The 21,535-nt window shown below is 44.0% G+C and overlaps 1 protein-coding gene across 1 annotated transcript in view; it reads right to left on the bottom strand.

Annotated features, from left to right (window-relative positions):
- Positions 1-20,974, bottom strand: part of TFCP2L1 (transcription factor CP2 like 1) — a 51,719-nt gene extending 30,745 nt beyond the window's left edge. The window contains exons 1-2 of the mRNA XM_019749100.3: positions 20,757-20,974; positions 17,153-17,304 (exon numbers count right to left, since the gene is read on the bottom strand). Of these exons, the coding sequence (XP_019604659.3) occupies positions 17,153-17,304; positions 20,757-20,818 (214 nt within the window). The 5' untranslated portion in view covers positions 20,819-20,974. The remainder of the gene's footprint in view (positions 1-17,152; positions 17,305-20,756) is intronic.
- Between the last annotated feature and the right edge of the window lie 561 nt (positions 20,975-21,535).

The raw sequence follows: 21,535 nt of genomic DNA, 5'->3' as shown, positions 1-21,535 counted from the left end.
CAAAAACTATGTTGGGCACATGAGTATTTGTTCTCTCTTATTTTCTATAGTATTCGACTGATCTGAAATTAAAATATTACATACACACACACACACACACAATTGAGTGGGGAAAGAACACTGGAGCTGGTAGTCATTACACATTGCACTCTGACTGTGTGTTTCGGACCCCCCAGCCCCACCTTAGAGGATGGTCCCTTGGGGACCACTGCTCAGCAGTCACTGTACATCCCACCACTACCGGCTTTGTGCCAGTGACAAGCTTAGTGCAGGACACCCCAAGACACTAGCAGGGATAGCACCTCTCTCATTCATACACCACCCCATAATTTTGCCACTGAAATTAAAAACCGCCTGCAACAATGATGATTTTTATCAACTCCCTTTTTAAACTTAATTTTGTAAGTGTATATCATACGTCCATATAGAAAATCATAATCATATGCCATAAATAAACAGTAATTGTAAAACTTATCTAGATATGCAGCTACCAATGTTCTTCCACGCACCCCTAAAACTACCTTGGGAACCTGGTCAGCACCCAGGTTTGGAGCCTGGGCTCACATCTGGCCCACCACTTACTTTTGGGTAAATGGCTCTATTTGTGAGCGTCAGTTTCCACATGTCCAAAAAGTGGACAACACTGGGACTTCACACAGCGGCTTGTTGGAGGACTGAAGGCGCATCCAGCGGAGACAGCACGCACCAGGTCCTTGGCTGGACCTCAAACGCTCCGTGCAGTGACAGCACTGGGAAACAGTGCAGGTAGCCTTTCCACAGCCTCACCAAAGCCTTCCAGACGATTCCTTCCAATATCCCTAGCTCCATCCTCTACTCTGGAGTTGTTAAAGGCCTTTTAAAGCAGGGAAGGAGCCCCAGGTCAGCACTTGGTGATACAAGCGAGCCCTCCACCGGAGGCCACCAGCCCAGCCCAGAGGAGCTAGTGCCTGGATTGGCAGCAGCTGGAGGAGGTGTGGTCACAGGCTTCACCCCCATCAGCAGTGGCCAGCTGAACCCTGGTGACCCCTCTCAGTTTAGTACTCCAGCTTTATCACTCAGGGAGGGGCGGGGCCTCCTCAGCTGGACTGAGGCTCAGTGGGGAGCCCCAGCCACCTCTGGGAAGTTTCCCTCTACCCCAACCTTTGGGCCCAGCCTCCATTTCTTTGCCTGCCTCACTTCCACCCCACACAGAAATAGGGGAAGGAGAGCAACAAGAATAAGTTTTCCTCACCTCTAAAGGAAAACGAAATGAAATATACACGTGTGGCCCTCTACTCGCTGCCCGGCCAGCCCGGTGCTCAACAAACCTTTGTTTCCTCCCCCTTCTCTCATGCAACCCACAACAGCTCATGTCTTCCGGCCGAGGCCTCACCCAAGTTCTCTGTAATGGGCCAGCCTGTGACTATTTTCAGCCTGTGAGCCACAAGATTTCTGTCACAACTACTGGGCCCTGCAACTGTAACAAGGAAGCCGCCATAGACAATACGTGAATGAATGGCCATGGCTGTGCTCCAATAACACTTTATTTGTGGACACTGAAATTTGAAAGTTTACATAATGTTCATTCTTCCTTCCTCCCAATTTCTTAAGGTGCTTGCAACTTGGCCCCTCGGCTGTCTTGCATGACAGTAAAGTCGTAGCTGCCAAACTGGACTGCAAAACCTGAGGACAGGCCTGCAACCAGTTTACCTGAACCAGTTGCACACACGCACACACCAGCCCCTGTACAGCAGTAGCATGTGAGAGACTTTTCATTAATGGTGGCAGAATTTAATATAAATTCCCTAAAGTAAATACCAGAGCTGAAACTAGTCAACCAAACCAAGAAGAGCATGAAAAGATGCTCAACCTCCCTAATGTTCAAAGAAAAGCCAAATGAAAATAACGCAGTGCCAGTTTCATCTGTCAGACTGGCAGAAGTTTAACAGATTGCTAACATCCCACAACGAGAAGCGATGGGGAAATGGGTCCTCACACATGCTGGAGGTGAGAGATACTATGTCACAGCCTATTGGACATTTTGATAATACCCATCAATACTGCAAATACACACAGCCTGTGATCTAACCACCCCATCAAAAAGGTGCTAAATAATATGTACACGGTGTGATTGTACTTTTATTTTTAAATGTTACATACACATCCCTGTATTTGTGAGTCTAACATATGCATCTAACAATGGATAGAAAAGAACCTTTCCCTCTTAAATTATACACATCTTCAGCATAAACTTTTTCTTTAACTAGGAATATATGAGGTCTGACAATTAAGTTCATAAACTTGTTTTCAATGATGTTGCTAACTTTTTTTACATCAGAGGGATTATTCATTATGAATTTGTACCAGCTAGACAAACAGTTAACCAGGTTTACTATTTAGAAGTGCTGAAAAGGCTGTGTGAAAAAGTTAGACAACGTGAACTTTTTGCCAACAATTCATGGCTCTTGCATCACGACAATGCACCAGCTCACACGACACTGTGAGGGAAGGTTTAGCCAGGAAACAAATAACTGTATTGGAACACCCTCCCTGCTCACCTGATCTGGCCCCCAATGACTTCTTTCTTTACCCAAAGATAAAGGAAATATTGAAAGGAAGATATTTTGATGACATTCAGGACATCAAGGGTATAATACGACGACAGCTGTGATGGCCATTCCAGAAAAAGAGTTCCAAAATTGCTTTGAAGGGTGGACTAGGTACTGGGGTTGGTGCATAGCTTCCCAAGGGGAGCACTTCGAAGGTGACCATAGTGATATTCAGCAATGAGGTATGTAGCACTTTTCCTAGGATGAGTTCGCGAACCTAATTGTCAGACCTCGTATTGCAAGTGAACTTGGAAAAAATACAAAACAAAGAGGGGGGAGTGCCTCATATTGTTCTAAGCATGTCACAGATGTCCACAGGGACAATGATGGGTATTTTTCATTCCAGTGTCAGGCTGATACCCAAAAGCCAATCAGGCACTTGGGGAAAACAATCTTCATTCAATGAACAGAATACCAAACACATGCAGATATGATCAGACACACAGAGGTGCCTCCAACCCAGCATCTCTCTGGGAGACCACCCTGAAGACCCACAAGTACAATATGACTGTGCCCATTTTAGAGGTGAGGAAACCAAGGCCCAGAGAGGTACTGCCATGCCCAAGGTAACACTGCAAATTAGTGGCAAAGACTCAGCAGCCTGTGGCCTGGCCAAGGACGAGGAGAAACGGGATCTGTAGTCACGTCAGACACACTGGGGTTGAGTCAGCCCCTCCCACATCCTGACAAGTTCAGGAACCTCTCTGTATCTCACTCTTCACACCTGCAGAACGGTTGTAAGGATTAAATGAGATAATGTACGTTCAGCCTGGCATATAATAAATACTCAACACGTGTTAGTCCCGACTACCACTTCCAAACAACAAGCATTAAATGTGCTCTGCTGTACTGAGCTCCACCCATGCACAGCCCACTGTACTCAGTGCTGCACAAGTGAACTCTCTCCAGGCTTCACAACGGCTCCATGCAATGAGTGAGCTGACTGCCCAAGGCCATCCAAGGTCACAAAACCAGGAGGCAGTCAAGCTGGGACATGCCCCCAGGTAAGGATGACTCCAGCTGCCGCAGTGTGGCTACTAAGCGAGCTTCCTCCCAACTGTCTGGAGTAGAGAGGTGGGGAAGACCCACATCGCCACGGTGACACAGGCGTTGCCCCATCAGGCCGCCCCCTCCCCCCCGGGCTGTGCCCACCAGGCTCTCCCACAGAGCGGCTCTGCCCAGCGAGCGGAACCCAGCGCAGGCCTCCTGCCCGGATCACGGTGTTCCCAAGAACAGGAGGCAATTGCCCTGCCTGGCCAGCCAAGATTTACAGGTTGTTTACTTTCCAACAGTTACTGCTTTGGGTAATTAATGCCACATAAAACATAATGAAGGCCATCATTACCTCAGAGAAAGGAGGGCTGGGTGCCGGCAGTCCTGTACTAATGGCAGACAGGGAAAGCATAATGCGGCCCACATCGTGTGCTGCACGTGTGGATTGTCTTGTCACCTGCATACATTCAGTATTATGCAAGTATGGCGACACAGTACTCGCACACAGGCACGCTTCAGGGAAGAGGCTCTGCCATCAACAGACCCAGTCCCAATCCTGACAGCCTGGGTGACCTTGGTCAAGCACTTAACCTCGTGGGAGCCATTATGAATGGCAGGAACTAGGCACCATGCCTGGCACCCAATGGATCCCCAATAAATACTTGGCAGATAATAAGTATGTGTGTCTATGCACAAAAATGAAAGAGTCAGTCATGTTCTGGAGACTTTTGCGAGGAGGATTATTTTGAGGCTGGGACAGGAAAAATATAAGCTGCTCCTCTTGTCTTAAGCATCTTATAGTGTCAAAAGTGAGGAAATGCTCAGAAAAAGGATGGAGGCATGTCAGAGAAACACAGGAGCCAATCTGCAGAAGCTCCCACTGGCCACAGCTGGAACAATTTGAGCAACAAGCTAGATAACAAGTGTTGAGTTTTAATCCACAGAATAAAATAAATATCCATGAGTCTATATGGACAGAATGAGAAAATAAGTAAATTAACGGTAGAGGAGAAAAAGCTCTTTCTTGCAGCAGCATTCCAATTACTAAATGTAGAGAGAAGAGGGAACTAAATCAAAATTGGTGCAGACAAGATCCAGTAATGGACGCGACAATTCGTGGGTGCAAGTTTAAGGATAATCAAGATGCCTGCCTAGTCTCCAAGTATCTCCATCACCCCCAAATATTTATGAATTACAAAGGGGGACATAATAAGTTTACAGCATAGACACCTGGCAGACACTGCTACATCCTTAAGATACCACCGCTGGCAATAAGACAAATTAGCATCATGACCCCTCAATATGACGCACTGGTAAGGGCACGATGTCACTTCCGTAGCATTCTTGCCAAAACTGCATAAACTCAATCTCGTCATTAAAATACATCACAGAAACCCAAATTGAGGAGCACATACAAAACTGACCAGCAAGCCCTCAGGAAGTATGGAGTTCGTGGAAGAAAAGGAAAGACTAAGGGACTGTCATAGACTGGAGACAGAGGAGACGTGACAAGGAAATACCATGTGGGATTGTAGATAGGAACCTGGAACCAAAAAGGGACAATGGTGAAGGAACTGGCAAAATGCAAATAAAGGCTGCAGTAGAGTCAGAGAATCACAACAGCGGCACTGCCGGGTTTCAGTCATCGTACCACGGTTACGTGGTGACATTATCGGAAGCTGGGTAAAGAGTATACAGCAATTCCTGGTACTATTTTTGACACTTTTCTTTAAGTCTAAAATTACTCTTTGGTTCTTTCTCAGCATGTCATGGAATACCAAGCCTCACCCAGAACTGGCATAGCAAGCCTGGGTGGGCCCCAGGAGTCGGCATTCTTAGAAGCACTGCTGGCTGTTCTGAATCAGGAGCCTGGGGATCCCTGGACACTGGGTCAGCACGTTTAAAAACTATTTGATTTGCTCTTGGCACTAGGAATAGTATCTCTTTTTCCTATTTTACTTTATACTTGATTATTGTTGGTTCGTAGGAAATTCACTAATTTTTCATGCTGAACTTACATCCAGCCACACGGCTGAACTTAAAGCTTAACCTGTGAAGATGAACATGAAACGGCAGATCATCCACGCATTCAGATTTACAAAATGTCAATTGCATGTGGTTCCACCTAATGAAATGGTTCTTGCAGATTAATAAGCAAGAGAGCAACAGAAAAAAAAAAAGCATGGATACAAACTGTCAGTTTTTAGTAAATATATGAGAAGATGCTCAATTTCACTCATAACAGTTATTAGAAATTGAATAAAGTGCTAATTTTCTGTGCACATATTATAAAAAATTCAAAAGCTTGACAATACAGAGTCCGGGCAAGGATGTGGAAACAGGTACCATCCTGCACAGGTGGGAGGGGTAAAAACATGTAAGTTGGTAGGACAAAGGACCGTAAACAGTAGAAAACCAAATCTCTAAGATCAGATCAGAACTATGAGTCACTCAGGCACCTCCCCTCCGAGCCATGTCCACGCTGGGACTGAGGGCATTCACATGCCCTTGATCGGCCAAGATCTTGGAGGTGGGAGCCTGACGGCCTGGTGGCTCAAATTCCACCCACCACTGTCTGGCCCCAGACAGTCCCATTTTCTGTCTTTGCTTCTGGTAAGACAGATGAAGGACTTTCTGGAACAGTCACTGTCAGGGTAAACAGGGCTTGTCAGTACAGCCCTGTGACAGCCAAAGCCTCCTCTTCGCCCTCACCCCTCCAGAGACACGGACAACTATGGACCATCTCAGGAAACTGCTCCACCATCAACCTCTGCTTACAGACTGGAGAAAAGAGAGACAGAAGGAGCAGCCATGCTTACACAGGCCCCAGCTCTTGGGCTAGACCGGTCCAGGTGAGCACGCCACCTAGCCAGGCCACCAGTCCCCCCCCTGGGAGTGCGGAAATGGAAACAGAGGGCTGCACAAAAACTTGTCCATGAATGTTCATAGCAGCATATTCATACCAGCCGAAAAGTGGAAACAATCCAAATGCCCTTTGACTAAAGAATGAATAAATCAAATGAGGTATATCCATATAATGGCGCGTTACTAGGCAATGAACAGGAATGAAGTTCTGATACACACTACAACGTGGGGGGCCCTTGGAAACGTTATGTGCTAAGTGAAAGAAATCAATCACAGAACACTACCACTTGTGCGACACCATTTATATGAAATGTCTGGAACAGGCAAGTTTATAGGCATAGAAAGTAGACTAGTGGTTGTCTAGGACTGCGGGAAGGGGAGGGAGAATAGGGACTGATTACTAATAGATGCAGAGCTTCTTTCAGGAAAGACAAACATGTTCGAAAATTAGTTGTGATAGTTGAACATACCTAGTTGAGTATACTAAAAACCATAAATTGTATACTTTAAATGGATGGATTGTATGGTATGTGAATTGTATCCCAATAAAACTGTTTTAAAAAAAAGAAAGAGAAACCAGATTCAAGTACCACTCTGTGACCTGGGCAAGTCACACAGCCTTTCTAGGCCTCAGTTTACCCACCTATAATACAAGGGAGTGGGGTAGGGGCTCTATAGGCTAGATCAGTGCTTCCCAAGCTTTAGTATGTTCCTAAATCACCCGTATCTATTAGAACACAGATTCTGATTCAGTCGTCCTGTAGCAGACCCAAGATTCTGCATTTCAAGTAATGCTGGTCCATGGACCACATTTTCAATAGCAAGGCATCCGAGCTGTCTTAGGCTCCCCCTCTAACACTGCAGGAATCACTCTTATCCACCTCTATGAATTCCCAGAGCACATGTGGGTTCTCCTTCCCATTCAGGACTCAAAGGGTCCTCTAACCACCCTACTGGAAGCTTCCAGGGCATGGTAACCGGATGAGAGTGGCAAAGGAAGGCCAAACACCTCCCAAATCTACCTGAGCACAGAGCCCCTGGCTGGGCACAGGCGAGGTCCTTGACCTGCAAAGCACAGAGCCATGAGTGAAGCAGGGCCCACATCTTGTTTGCAAGGTTCAGTCCCCTCTTTCTGGAAAGAAAAAGGTGAAGAACAGCAGACCCTCAGTGGCTAACAAGCCCTAGTACACCCACGCATTCATCCCTGGGGTGCTTAGTGAAAACAGAGCCCTACCCCTCCCAGTTCTAACACAGCAGGAACCACAAACTCCAGGGGATTCTGACGCTCCTCCCTCTGCCTCTGCCTCCTGACTGCCTGGTACTTCTCCAGACGGCCCTGCATTGTGTGGTGTGCTCCCTCCACTTGGGAACTGTAACAAACTCTCTCTTCAGTGGTCATCGTCTCCTGATCTGGTGTCCTCACAGTACCTGGAAATAATAAAACCTACTTGGTACATTGAAAACAGATCTGGACACCCCCCGCATTACCAGGTCGCCAGGGCAGCAGGAGAGGTGAGCTGTGAGGGCTCAGTGACACAGGGTGCTGGGCAGGTTCGATTCAGACTTACATCAGCCAACCTCTAAACATGGAGAAGCACAGCAGGACAGCTGACATGTCTTCTCTCTTTAAGTTAATTTTCATGGAAGCCTATTTCATTCAACATGGTATTTAACTGATCCTGCATTACTGTCATTCAAGTTTTAATAATTATAATTTCCAATGTAGTGTTTCCAGAATAGAGATGGTTTTAACATAATTCTTATACAACATATCATTCCCAGTTCATTGGGCCCTCTGGGATTAGATCTTGTGAGTATTGTATTTTAACTCAATTGGCCAACTTTTAAAACATACTTGAAGTTTGACATGACCAAGAAGAGACCTTTGAAACATTAAAACTCATTTCTATATGCTAAGAGCTGTGATAAGCAGTCTGGACAACTAACCTCATATGTATTTCAATAAATATTGATTGGTTTTAAAAATAACAAAGAAACCAAAAACCTAGTCAATGATAACGATACTCACAGCTAAATTATTAGTATTTTTATTAGTTTATTAACATAGGTTAATTATGGGGAGCTGACATTTGGGAAAGCATTTGTCCCTTATTTTGTTTTTCCTTTAACCTTTGTGATGTGGTTTATAAAATTCTTTGCTGAGTAAACATTTCTAAATTTTATGTAGCCAAAATAAAGTATCCTTGCATGGCACAAACAACAACAACAAATATCTCATTTAATTCTCAAGACAAGACCTGAAGTGGGTGTTATGTCTATTTTACAAAACACACGGCTTGACAGGAAAGAACAGAGAGCCAGAATTGGAACCTGTGTGTATCCAACTCCAAAATCCCGGGCTTTTGGTCTGCCACCCAGTTTCTAAGAAAGAATAATTACTACTGTCATCCAAACTGGTGTTACCAATGGAGGGGGGTGGGGGGAGAAGGGAAGATGTTTTGCTTTGCTTTGGTTTTTAATTTAACAATACAGGTTGGATATTTTTGTGGATATACATAAGGATCTCCTCATGCTTTTTATGGCTGTGCAGTATTCTACTATGTGAAGGCTCCATATTCAGTAAGTTATCATGGGATAATGTGGAAAGTACTAGAGTTGGATTCCTACCTCACTCCTTCCACACCAAAATGAATGCCAAAGTGTTGAAGACTGGGGGGAAAAAATCTTTAAAAAACAGGTGAAAATTACTAAAATCTTAAAGTGAAGAAGTCAGTTTTTCCTAACACAAAAAAAATTAAGGTAAAATCCAATAAAATAGAGAAATTTATGAAAAAGAAAGAAATTTATCACACAGAAATTTATAAAAAAATCACACAGAAATCTATAAGAAATGTATAAAAACAGAAATTTATAAAATCACACAGAAATGTATAAGATCACATAGAAATTTATAAAAAAAACTTTCATTATGTGAAAGAAAGGGCAAGCAAACAAATGAAAAATGAATAAAATAAATGAAAATATGAAAAACTATGTCTAACATACTATCCCAAATATGCATAAAGCCATTACAAATAAATAAGAAGAGGATGAAAATCCCACTTGAAAAGTGGGTAAATTATATGAAAGGCAAAAGGTGTAAAAATAACCAAGTAAAATGTAAAATATATTCAACATAATTGAAGAAATTAAAATTAAAATAGGAATACCTTTATATATTCCCCATTAATGACCAAAGGTTAAAAAGTGTTGACAACAGTATAGAAAAATTGACATTCTCCACTCATTCAAAGAAGTTATGTATGCCAGACACTGTACTAGGAGTAGCAGTGAACAAGATACGTAAGGTCTCTGCCATCAAGCAGTTAATATTCCAAGTGTGGTAGAACTGGGGGATAGGTAATAAGGGAGGAGGAAATAAGCAAGTAGGTAGTTACTGTTCGTAAAAGTACAAAGCTGTACAACTTCATTGCAGGGCAGTATCTATCAACATGTGCTGGCAATGGTATTTCTAGATATTTCTCCTACAGATATTTTCACTCCTACTTAAGCACAAAGATAGGTGTACATAGATGCTTACTGGAATGCTCGGCGTGATTATGAAAAACAGTTTAAAAAGCCCAAAGTTCCTTATGAGAACAAGTTATGCGACATCCATGTAGTGGGTCATAATGTAACCAGCAAGGATCACCGTTGCTTTATATTTTTCAATGTACCTACGCGGAAAGATTTTGAGGATATTTTGAAGGGAAAAAAGGCAAGTTGTTGAACAGTATGTATAATATGATCCCATTCCTCTTTAAAAGAGGCACACACATTCCTACAAGTATATATGTATGTGTCTATATAAAATTAAACATACATAGGTTAATGTATGACTGTACAATTAGACATATATGGGTTAATGTATGACTAAGAAAAATCCAGGAAGTGGGGTTACTGAAAGCTTTCTGGAATACAAATTTCTGTACTGTTTGGCTGTTCTGTTTTATAATAAGTATGTGCTATTTTTATACTCTGGAAAAAAACTACGAGGGAGAAAGTATTTTTAAAAAAAGTAATGTATTTAAGTGTCATTTGGTTTACTCAGATTATATTCCCAAACTTCAGGCTAAAAATTAATCTGGAAAGAAAACTTCAGCTATGGAGAAAGGATAACAAAGTAACTAATCCTTTGCCTCATTCCTTAAATTCAAAGTCACTGATATAATTGGGGAGAAGGGAAAATATAACTGTGTACTTAGTATTTGCCAGACATTCGTTATTCACTTAACTCTCAAGGCAACACAAAAAAAATGAAACTGCCCCAATTCTAGATAAGGAAACTGAGGCTCCTAGACATTAAGTGATTTTCCCAGAGCAGAAGCTGGTAAAAGGTAAAAAAAAATAAAAAAAATTCCTAGTTGCCATTCTGTCTGGGTTCTAAGAGCAAGGGAGAGAGAACTTCCCGGCCTAGAGTTCTTATCTCCTTGGCCATTCCCTCAGGTCACTGTGGGTGGAGCAGCTGAAGGGTGGGAGTGGAGGAGAAACAACTGATTATGATTTTTTTGTTCAAGGAGGCATGTTCTCCCCCCTCCATTCCTCATGGTCCTCTCCCCTACAAGTTTCTTACACCTTCCCTCAGAGCTACCCCACTCACAGAAGTGTCTAGCATCCTGCCCATAGGCAGTCCTAGGAAAAGTGGCCAGAGAACGGGTGCCTCCCCTTCCAGAACTCCATTCATTAACACATCACAGCTCATCCACTTCCCAGGCTTGCCTGATTATGTGATATGGGAAGGGGAACCCGATTCAACCTCTTTCAGCCTGCCATATATAAAATGGGAATACATATACAGTTGGGGAAAATAACTCAGAATATCAGAAAGTGTTTTGTAAATTCTAAAGTGCTAAACAAAGTATCACCCTAAAGGCTGTCGTCCCCGTGTCAAGCAATCCTTGACACAAAAGCTCACATAATTTAGGAATCCAGTGCTTTTTGTAATCACGATTTTAAAGACAGTATTTTAACACCCTGCATAAGCTATGTCTCCTTCACATTACATCTATTATTAGGTTGTACAATGAATGAAGAATAGAAAAGTTCAGCAGGCTTCCCGACTTTCATCTGGTCCAAAGCTACCACCTTTCGATTCTAAGAGGTGAAATTCTTAGTTCTAGAACCAACCCCATGTTAATCTTTGAATTAGGAAAAGAAAGAATAAAAACAGGGACATTTTTCAAAGTCCCAATTTGATGACCTTGTTAGCTTCCATAGTAGGATTAGGGTAAACATATGTCTACTTTATTATTAATAATGACTAATACGTGAATGCTTACGATGTGCCAGACATCGTTTTCAGTATTTATAATACTAAATAAAAATGAGTATGATTTACTCATTTTATCCACACGGTAGCAACCACTAGTGTGTTTCCCCGAAAATAAGACCTAACCGGAAAACAAGCCGTAGCATTATGATTTTTCACGATGCTTGTATTATAAAAGCCCTAATGCATCTTTTGGAGCAAAAGTTAATATAAGACCCGGTCTTATTTTCGGGGAAATACGGTAGGGCTTATTTTATATTAAGAGCATCCTGAACAATCATGCTAGGGCTTATTTTCTGGTTAGGTCTTATTTTTGGGGAAACGCATTATGTGGAATTTTATTTCCTCCATTTTACAGAGGAAGAATTGGAGGCACTAAGAGGGTAAGGGACTTGCCCAGGCGACTGTCCAATGGCTCAGTTTTAGCAAAGCAGTGTGAAATGTTGGCCATCTGGTCTACCTGTCCATCCATATCATTCTCACTCATATTCCAAACCTATTCATCCTCCACCACTTAGGATCCTTTGGCTAGACAGTGTGCTTCACTGCACCACCATCACCACCCCCAACCCTTCTTGCCTTTCCTTGCACATGGCTTTTCTCTCTCCTCACTGAACCGCCCTCTCCTTCCAATGAACAGGAAGTTTTATTCCATGAATGAATGAAAGTAAGAGTCCTATAAAAATTCATTACTGTATTTAAGATTCAGGAGTTACTTCGTAGGAAATACCAAAGCTCTCTCCATAAGGAGCCATTCTTACAAAGTTGTTTCTTATCTCAAAGCCAGAATTCACTACATAGATTGCCTGGGGTTCTCTTTCCTCTGTTCTGGTGACTCCTCCCTCACCACTCACTTCATCTTTTCCTTCTGGCTCCAGCCCACCTTGGGGAAAGATCTGTCCACTGTGACCTTCAGACACTGACAGAGGTTGATCTATAAATTTTCAGACCTCCATTCAACAGCTGTCCACACCTTTTCCTTCAGATTCCATTTCAGAGAAGAGGACATACTTTGTTTTTCAAACCATTTTCACCATACCCAAAATTGGCCATTGAGCTTGGTGATAGGAAGCCCATATGTAATACACCTTGCCCAAGCCACGTGATGTCAGGGCACTGGGTAGACACTGCACTGAGAAATGGGTGTTCAACGGTTGACATGACTTTTTGATTTATAGATAACAGCATCCTTCCACGTTCTCAGAGAACTTTAAACACACCGTTACAGGGAAGGAGACATGGGATGGCCTTATAGAAAGAATGCAACATCATAGAGCAATGCAATAAATATTAAATACTTGATAGCAAACTTTTCAATTAACCAAAAAGGTTTTGACTGATGTGTCAAAACTATTTTTAATTGAATCAATGCTTATTTATTTGCATAGAAGTATAGGCTACTTTAAATAAGGTATGCCAAAAAAGATACCCAGTACAACATACTGATAATAGCAACAAAAAGAGAAAAGAAATAAAATGGAATAAAATAAATCATGCCTAATTTTTAATTTTCTGAATCTTCATAGAGCACCCATATCATGGCACTAAGCTTAATTAATGCTGGGGATACAATGTTAAATACACAACACACACACACACACACACACACAGCTCTGCCCTCATAGAGCTTCCATTCTATTGTGGGAAATAGTAAAATAATTACACTGTGTATTTTTTTCTAGCAGTTATGACAATGTGCTGTCCTAAATAACAAGTGAAAACGGTAAAATAATATTCAGACATATTAAATGATGTTTAAGAGATTTTACTAATGACAGAAAATTTTATTACAAGAATAGTAGTTAATAAAAGTAAGCAACAATTTTCTAAAGCATATGATCTCATCAATGTTAGAAAGAAAGGTATAGAATGAAGATTTAACGATTGTAAAATCCATCTAAAAGAGTAAATCATTGAGGGTGTCTAAGAAGAACGAGGAAAGGAACTTCTACTCCCAAGTAGGGAATCTTATTTCCAAGCTACAAGAAACAGCTCAGTGAGAAACGGGGTGAGAATCACTGAATCTCAGGGGTGTAGGACAAATACAAGAGTCTGTCTCTGGACTAATACGGTTTTTAAATATTTCAAAAGTGGTGTTTTAAACCAGTGAGAAAACGATAAACTAGGCAATAACTAGTATGTTTAGTATGTTAACTATTTAGAAAAATAAACAAACCTAGACCTTTATATCACATCATAAATTCTGAATTCAATATAAATCTCACTGGTAAAGTTGGAAAAAAATACATATATTCTATGTAGTCATAATCCAAAATATCAAATGACGAATTATTAAGTTAAAAACAATTCCAAATGCATTTCAAAGTTAAAATTTAAAAACCATTAAATGAAATTTAGGAAACTACTAAACTGATTTTGGGGTGGGCAGGAATTCTAAGTATAAAAGAAAAACCATTTTAAAAAACAAAGATTCGTGGGGGGTGGGGGGTGGGAGATGAGGGTAAGGGGGATCGAATACATGGTGATGGAAGGAGAACTGACTCTGGGTGATGAACACACAATGGGATTTATAGATGATGTAATACAGAATTGTACACCTGAAATCTATGTAATTTTACTAACAATTGTCACCTCAATAAATTTAATAAAAAATAAAAAAAACACAAAGATTTCACAACAGACATTTAAAATAAATTACAACACAGAAAAAAAAAATCATGACATATATCCCACACCATAAATATACCGTGTTTTCCCCAAAATGAGACCTAACCAGAAAATAAGCCCTAGCATGATTTTTCAGGATGACCTCCCCTGAACATATGCCCTGATGTGTCTTTTGGAGCAAAACTTAATATAAGATCCAGTTCTACTTTAGGGGAAATAGTAGTTATCATACAATAAATATAGTTAATGGCAATCAACAGGGGGAAATGTTTGTAATGTATGGCAGCTAAAAGGTTAATAGTCTTCATATATGGTACGCTCTTACAGTCAATAGGATATAAACATCCCGATAGGAAAATGTGCAAAGGACATGAATATTATTGATGGAAAAATAAAAAAGATCAATAAACGTATTTTAAAATATTCAACCTTATTAGCAATAATAGAAATGCTAGTTTAAGATTAAATTCTATGTTTCACTAATCAGATGAAAAATGACAATGCCCAATATTAGGAAAGAGACAGTGAGTGACATGTACCGGGCTGGCCTGCATGTAAATTGGTACATTCTGCTGAGAAGGCGATGCGGTAAATGTCTCAAAAGCTTTATTCAAACCTTTTGGTTTAGTAATTCTACTTCTAAGGTATTTATCTAAAAATAAATAAATAATCAACATTTCACACAAAGACAACTGAAAAACTAAGAAACTGGATAAGTAACATGACTATAAAACGTAATACTATGCCGCCATTACAAAAACTTAAGTTTTCCAAAGCATTTTTAATGACAGGAGAAAAGTTCACAAATATAGTAAATTAAGCAAACAGGATATATGCCTGCGGCATGATCATCATTTTACAAGATGTATATACACAAATAAGTAGAAACGAGGTTAGCAGTGGTTCTCAGGTAAAATTAGAGATAGCGATTTTACTTTTCAGTTTCTTTCTTATACTTTTCTAAATCACCCCAAATTTTTATAATGAACATTGTATTATTTTAATCATTAAGAAAATGTAGCTTGAAAAATAAGTACACCCAATTTAACACAGGATGGTAAGACCACAGGGCAACTCTTTCTCCCGCTTTTTTAACTTATCTATATTGAGCAAAGGATAAACTTTTTAAAAAGACCTGGTGTGTTGACTGCGAAACACTGTCCAAAGTTGACTGATTAAAGGCAGAAGGGGTGGAGGAAAGGTGGGGACAGCAGTCAAAGGCCTTAGAGACGGGTGGGGGGCCTGCTCCAGCAGCAGGCCTCGGACCACTAACTCCTCAGCACCACGGGACAGGGCTAAGAATAAGAACTGCCTCAGGGTGAATGCTCATAAATATCATTCAATTTCTTCATGCTACATTTAGACAAGAAAGCTGAGGCCCTGAGAGGAAAGCAACTGCTCAAAGGAACACAAGTTGGTAGCATTTGACCTCCAGTGCAAGAGAAAGGAAAATGGCCGAAGCCATTCCACGAACAAGCACAGATGTACAGAGAAAACTCCCACCTGGCCGCATCACCTGCTATGGATGCCACCGGCCTCAGCAGATGGAGCACAGATCTCAGGGCCTGAGTCAAGCACCCTACTTCTCTCTGAGCTTGGCTTGGTGACCCACTGAGGCCACAGAGCTCTACCCACAGGGATAAGCATGCCCTTCCATGGAGCCATGTCAACAACGGGAGGGGGCTGTTTCCATCCAGAGGCAGATGCAGCGTCACCTGCTAATTCTGAACTGGTTCCTGGCCCAGAAGCTGGAAAGTTCAGCAGTCAGAAGAGAGCTGGGTGATCACGTTCAACTTCTATCCAGACTGGCTCCCCAAACTGAGGAGTCCAAGTTTGACAGAAAGGACGGAGCCCATGTACGACAACCACTAGAACGCTGCAGCTCCCCTGCAACTCAGTGCAACCTACAGAGACTGCTGCGTTCCCCCGCCCCTCTGCTCTTCCCATTTAAAATAGAGGGGCAGTTAATCTACTTGATGCCCAGGTGTCTATGAGGTGATTCAGGAAGGAAGTGCAGCAAACACATACACAGGACCAAACAGAAACCACAAAACACCATCCATCAGGACACTGATCTATGGGGGAATCAGAAACTGAACAGCCACTATCATACCAGGTACTTCACGTACCCTCATTCTTTTAAATGTCACAAAATTACACTTCCCATCTTACACATGAAAACATTGAGGCTCCGAGAAATAGGAAAGGCCGCTCGAAGTCACAGAGCTAGGAAGTGCGAGAGTTGGAATTTAAACTCCAAAGCCCATGCCATTTCCCTCAGGACACAATGAGAGATCTTGTCCCCATCTGCACAAAGGGCTTGTCAGGCATGTGGGAATCCAGCCCCTGTGCTGGATTAGGACAAGGCCAGTCTTCCCACTACTGCCGAGGGAGCTCCAGAAAGGACAGCAGACGTAGCACACCAAAGGTGTTTAATACACGTTCAGGAAAGGACAGCAGCTGTGGTCACAGTACACAGTAATTACAACAATGGCTGCAATCACTGAGCATCTGCTGTGTGGCAGACCTGTATGAGGAACATGACCCACATTTGGCCTGAGTGACAACACAGTGAGGTATCCATTTTTTAGATGAAGACACTGAAGCAAGACTCAGCGAGATGTCACAGCTAGGAAATGGAATCTATCTGATACCACAGCCTCCTTCCAGAACCCCACCTCTCCCACTGTGACAAGATAAGGAGGCCCAAATGGGTGGTTCAGGTCGACTCCTCCCTCCCTCTGGGTGGTCTCCCCAGCCCCTCCACCACCACCTCGGCTCTGCTCTGGCCCAGTGCTCCGGCCACTACCTTGGTTGAGGTAGGTCAGTGTCTCTTCATGCAGCTTCACGGCTGGGGACGTGGCAGCACACAGCACATACTGCAGGGGTGGCAGGCGGGCCTCATTCTCAGGGGACAGCTGGGGCTCCTCCTGCTTGAAGATGGGTAGAGCGAGCACATCACTGCAACACACAGGAGGAAGTGGTCAGAAGCAGAGCCCCGAAAGCCCGTCTGCAAAGACAGAGCCCAGCGGAGAGGTAGATGCAGAACAGACCTCGGCGCCAAGGGCAGCGCAGCAAAGCATGTGGCAGCAGCACGCTGCTTCAGCTTCCCAAACCTCACATCTCAGACACTCTGGGTGCTTTCAGACAGAGCAAACCAATCTGCGGTGATTCTGCTTTCTCTCAACGACCCTCAAGAGATTTATTCAAGCAAATCATCAATGAGGTAAAAATGCAAAGTTATCTAACATCTACAAATTACAGAAATCTTCTGTGTGACAAAGGGACTAGTAGCAATGGCGTGAACTTTAGATGCCATATGATTTCCATCCACAAGATATTGATCATTATAGTCTTGCTTTTAGAATAAAACTCTGAACAAAAATGTTAATTGTTTAAATAAACTAGTCTCAGACCAATTAGCCACTTCTCAGACCAATACAAGCCTGTCCTCGGGACTCTGCAAACTATGTAAATACAGAGACTGTTTGCTCACTCACTAAGGTTGAGACATCCCCCTACCCTTCTAAAAAACAAACAAACAAACAAAACAAAAAAAAACCGGACAGCTGACTCATAACCCCTACTTTAAGGGTCATACTAATATCTCCTAAATGCAAAACAAGAAGGAAGGACCTTGGTTTCAGTTCCATTTTCTTATCCAAGTGGAAAACGTTAAGATGCTCAAAGATTCTTTTCCTCTACCTCTGAACAAAACTCCCCACCATACCCAAAAAAAAATCAGCCTCGCACGAGCCTAAGACTGGAGAACTTGTTTCTAGATGTATTTTTAAACTCCCTCACAAAGAAAAAGAAATCCTTGAGAACATGAATGACCTGTGGGCAGGAGAGACTTGTTTAAGACCTCTAAATTATGAGCAGCATGGAAACAGGTGCCAAAAATGTGCTCTTATCTTGATAACCCTCCTCCCTCTGTGTGTCCCGGGTTATGAATCAGATTCGCTGACCCCACTTCACTGTATAAACAGCAGAATTACTGGTACAATCTGTTCCTCATACAACACAATAAATGAGTGTCTCTAAAACACAAACCCAGCACACACCCCGACAATGTCTAACCAATTCTCAGAAGGAAAAGCCGGGCTTGGAGCACACCTGGAAAACCTCCCGTGTGTGTACATCTGGCCCAAAGACCAGAGTGCAGTGCTATCTTGGCTCCCCCCACACCTCACCTTCCTTTTACCAGACCGGGACACACTCCCAACACAAGTGGTTATCTAGGAATGGGAGAAGCAGGCAGGCCTGCTCACCTGGGGATTGCATAATTTCATGTTTGCCCAGACCATGTTAAGTTAATAATCCATGGGCTGCTGCCTTTAAATTAAAAAAAAAAAAAAAAAGGAGGAGGTAAGAACCATCACTCAACAGTAACTTGTTTCAAGCCTGGCATCCTTATTTGCCAAGGAATAAAAGTCACGAGAACACCAAACAGAAAAAGAGAAGAAGGGAGTAAAGGCCACTACCCTGGTAAGGTCAAACAATTTAACAGAAGTTCTACAATGAAGCGAAAACCAAAACTAAAATACAAAAACTAAAAAACAAAACAAGGAAAAGGACAAGACCCTCACTCTAGAGTTGGGGGGGGGGCCCAGGGGTATATTCCCTGACTCCCACCATGGCCTTCACTGCGGTCAATCTCTACAAGGTGGAAACTCCAGCTTCCAAGTGAAATAATAATTTAAAAAAGGGCATGGACCAAATGCTTCTTTATCCATGGACCCAAAATGACCCCAGAAACTAATATGGCTTTATGACATCTTTCACCCCAACTCCTGCTCCCTGCCCCCAACACACACCCCTTAAAGCAATACCAAAATCCTAAAAGGTATCTCAGGTATTCCACAGACAAATTTCCATTTCATTAGCAGAGGTACCGCCCATACAAGGGAAATTATTCCCTAATGGGATGATATTTCAGGTATCCAGGAAGTTTTAAATACACTCACCCTCCACTCAAGGTCACCTTCAAAATCATTATGAAGATATGGCAACACACTTGATGGCCACAAACTAAAACTTAGGCAAAACTGCACCTAAAACCGCATCATGCAGTACAATAAAAATGTATTCCATTGTAGCACTTTATATAAATGATCGGACACTTAATCTTCTGCCAGGGATTAACATGGCTAGTGGGCTTCCAACACCCCCCAGGGCAGCTTCCCTCTGGTGACGTCACCAAGGTCTGCAAGGAGGCCATCAGTCCTGAATTCCCCGTACTTAGGCCATCTCCTACTACTCTGGCTTTGAATAAAAAACAGCAGACACATCAACTCAATCTTTTTTTTTTTCCCCCTTCTGGAAGGGGGTGGTCTTCAGGGAGGACTACTGGACAAATACCTATCAGAAGCCAGGATTCACAAATAAGGTGTACTGCTACATCTGAGTGGGAACTTCTTGGGGCCAAAAAAAAAAAAAGAAAAAGAAAGCACGCCCGGTGGCCATCACTTTGGGGCTGTCAGTGCCAGCGACGCTCTCGGCCTCACAATTCACTTTCTTTGAGCCCGTACCAAATGCCGTTTGGGTTAAATTAGGTACATTTTATAAACTGTGACTAGGATGCAAATAAAGACGGGCCAAAGCTGGTTCCGGCGAGTTCACAAAGTGAAATGACTGCCCATTAGTACCCCGCCAGTTGAAGAGGGGCAAACAAGCCTCCGGAAGCTAACGGGGTCCTACTTCCTTTAGGGGGATCGGGGACAACTTTGCAAACAGGCAGGACTTACTTTTCTCTATGAGAAGCACTAGTCAAAGCTCTGCAGAAAAATGACTTCCATCAAAGCAATAAACGTGCGGGCCTCGCTCAAGCCAACAAGCGCAAGACCACCTGGAAGGAGAGGGGCATCCTGCCCCTCCTGAGCCCCCGCCAGCGCCCGCGAGGCCGAAGCGCAGGTGAGCGCTCGCCATTCACTCGCCCCTCCGCCAGACCAAGGACACTGGAAAGGGCGCGAGGCTCGGAGAGGGAGCAGGCGGAGAGGGGCAAAGAGCAGGGGACAAGACTTTCGCGGGACAGGCACCCCTCGGACGCCTGCAGGAAAGAGACGGGAACGAGGACGTACCTGGGGAGGCTGCGGCCAGCAGGTGCGAACCTCACACCCGCCAAGGGTCGTCATGGGAGAAGCCCTCCCCGGCACCAGGCTCTGCAAGCCGGGTCCCCAACACCGCGCGTCCGGTCCAGCCAGGGTCTGTCCGTCCGTCCCAAGGCGGGACTCTGGGCGGCCCTCTCAGTCGGTAAGGGGCAGACAGCGGAGAAGCGGGACGCAGCGGGGGCGCTGGACACCCGGACCTCGCAGCTCCCCTCCCTGCCCCGGACGCCCGACGGAGCCTCGCCCGCCGCCCCCGACGCGCGGCCCCGGCCCGATTCCCGTCGGGCGGGGCGGCGCGGCCCTTACCGCAAATAGCTGCTGGAGTTATGCTGGTTGTAGTGCTCGGGCTGCGTGTGCCAGAACAGCATAGCTGGAGCTCCAAGCCGGCCACCACCCAAACGTGCAAAAGCGGACGCAAGCCCGGCGGAGCCCACAGGGTCACCTGAAAGCGCGCTCCAGAGCGCCGAGGGGACCTGCCCAGCGTCTTTATTGACGGCCCACGGGGCGGGACCGCGGCCTGACCCTCCCCTCAGGCAGCGCGGCGGGGAGGCGGCTCCCGGGCGGCCACCCCACCTGGCTGAACCGCACCGGCGCGCCCTTCCCCGGAGCGAGCGCGCCTCGGTAGCGCCGGACTGGAGGGGCTGGTGCGGCCGCCGGTTAGGGCTGAGGCTGGGCCCCCGCTCCATCCCCCGAGGATGGGGCTCAGGTGACCCTCACTGCGGCTCGAAGGGCCTCACGCATCTTCTCCGAGCCCCGCCCTCTACTCTGCGCGCCTGGTGGGTCTGCACCGTGGCTGGAGGCTGCCCTGAGCGTGGATGTCGGGCACCAAGGCCCAGACGCCCACTGCTCCTTACCTTGTTCTTGTTTATTCGTAGCACTTTACACTCTCTGAAGCCGTGGTATTTTTATTGTTGATTGTCTTTCCCCCTAGAATGAAGTATGAAAAAAGGAATGCATCGAATGAGCAATCACAGAAGGCTTCCTAAAGGAAGTGACATTGAGCTGAAAGGCTTATGGATGCAGAGGAAGCATCTCTATGAACATCTGGAGGGACAGTGTTTCCAGGCAGGTGCAAAAGTAATGGC

This window comes from Rhinolophus sinicus, chromosome 17 (genome assembly GCF_057876585.1).
Source record: "Rhinolophus sinicus isolate RSI-liver-muscle chromosome 17, RSI-T2T, whole genome shotgun sequence".
Lineage (NCBI taxonomy): Eukaryota > Metazoa > Chordata > Mammalia > Chiroptera > Rhinolophidae > Rhinolophus > Rhinolophus sinicus.
Note: the sequence above shows the minus strand (reverse complement) of the source record. Positions and strands in the feature narration are given on the sequence as shown.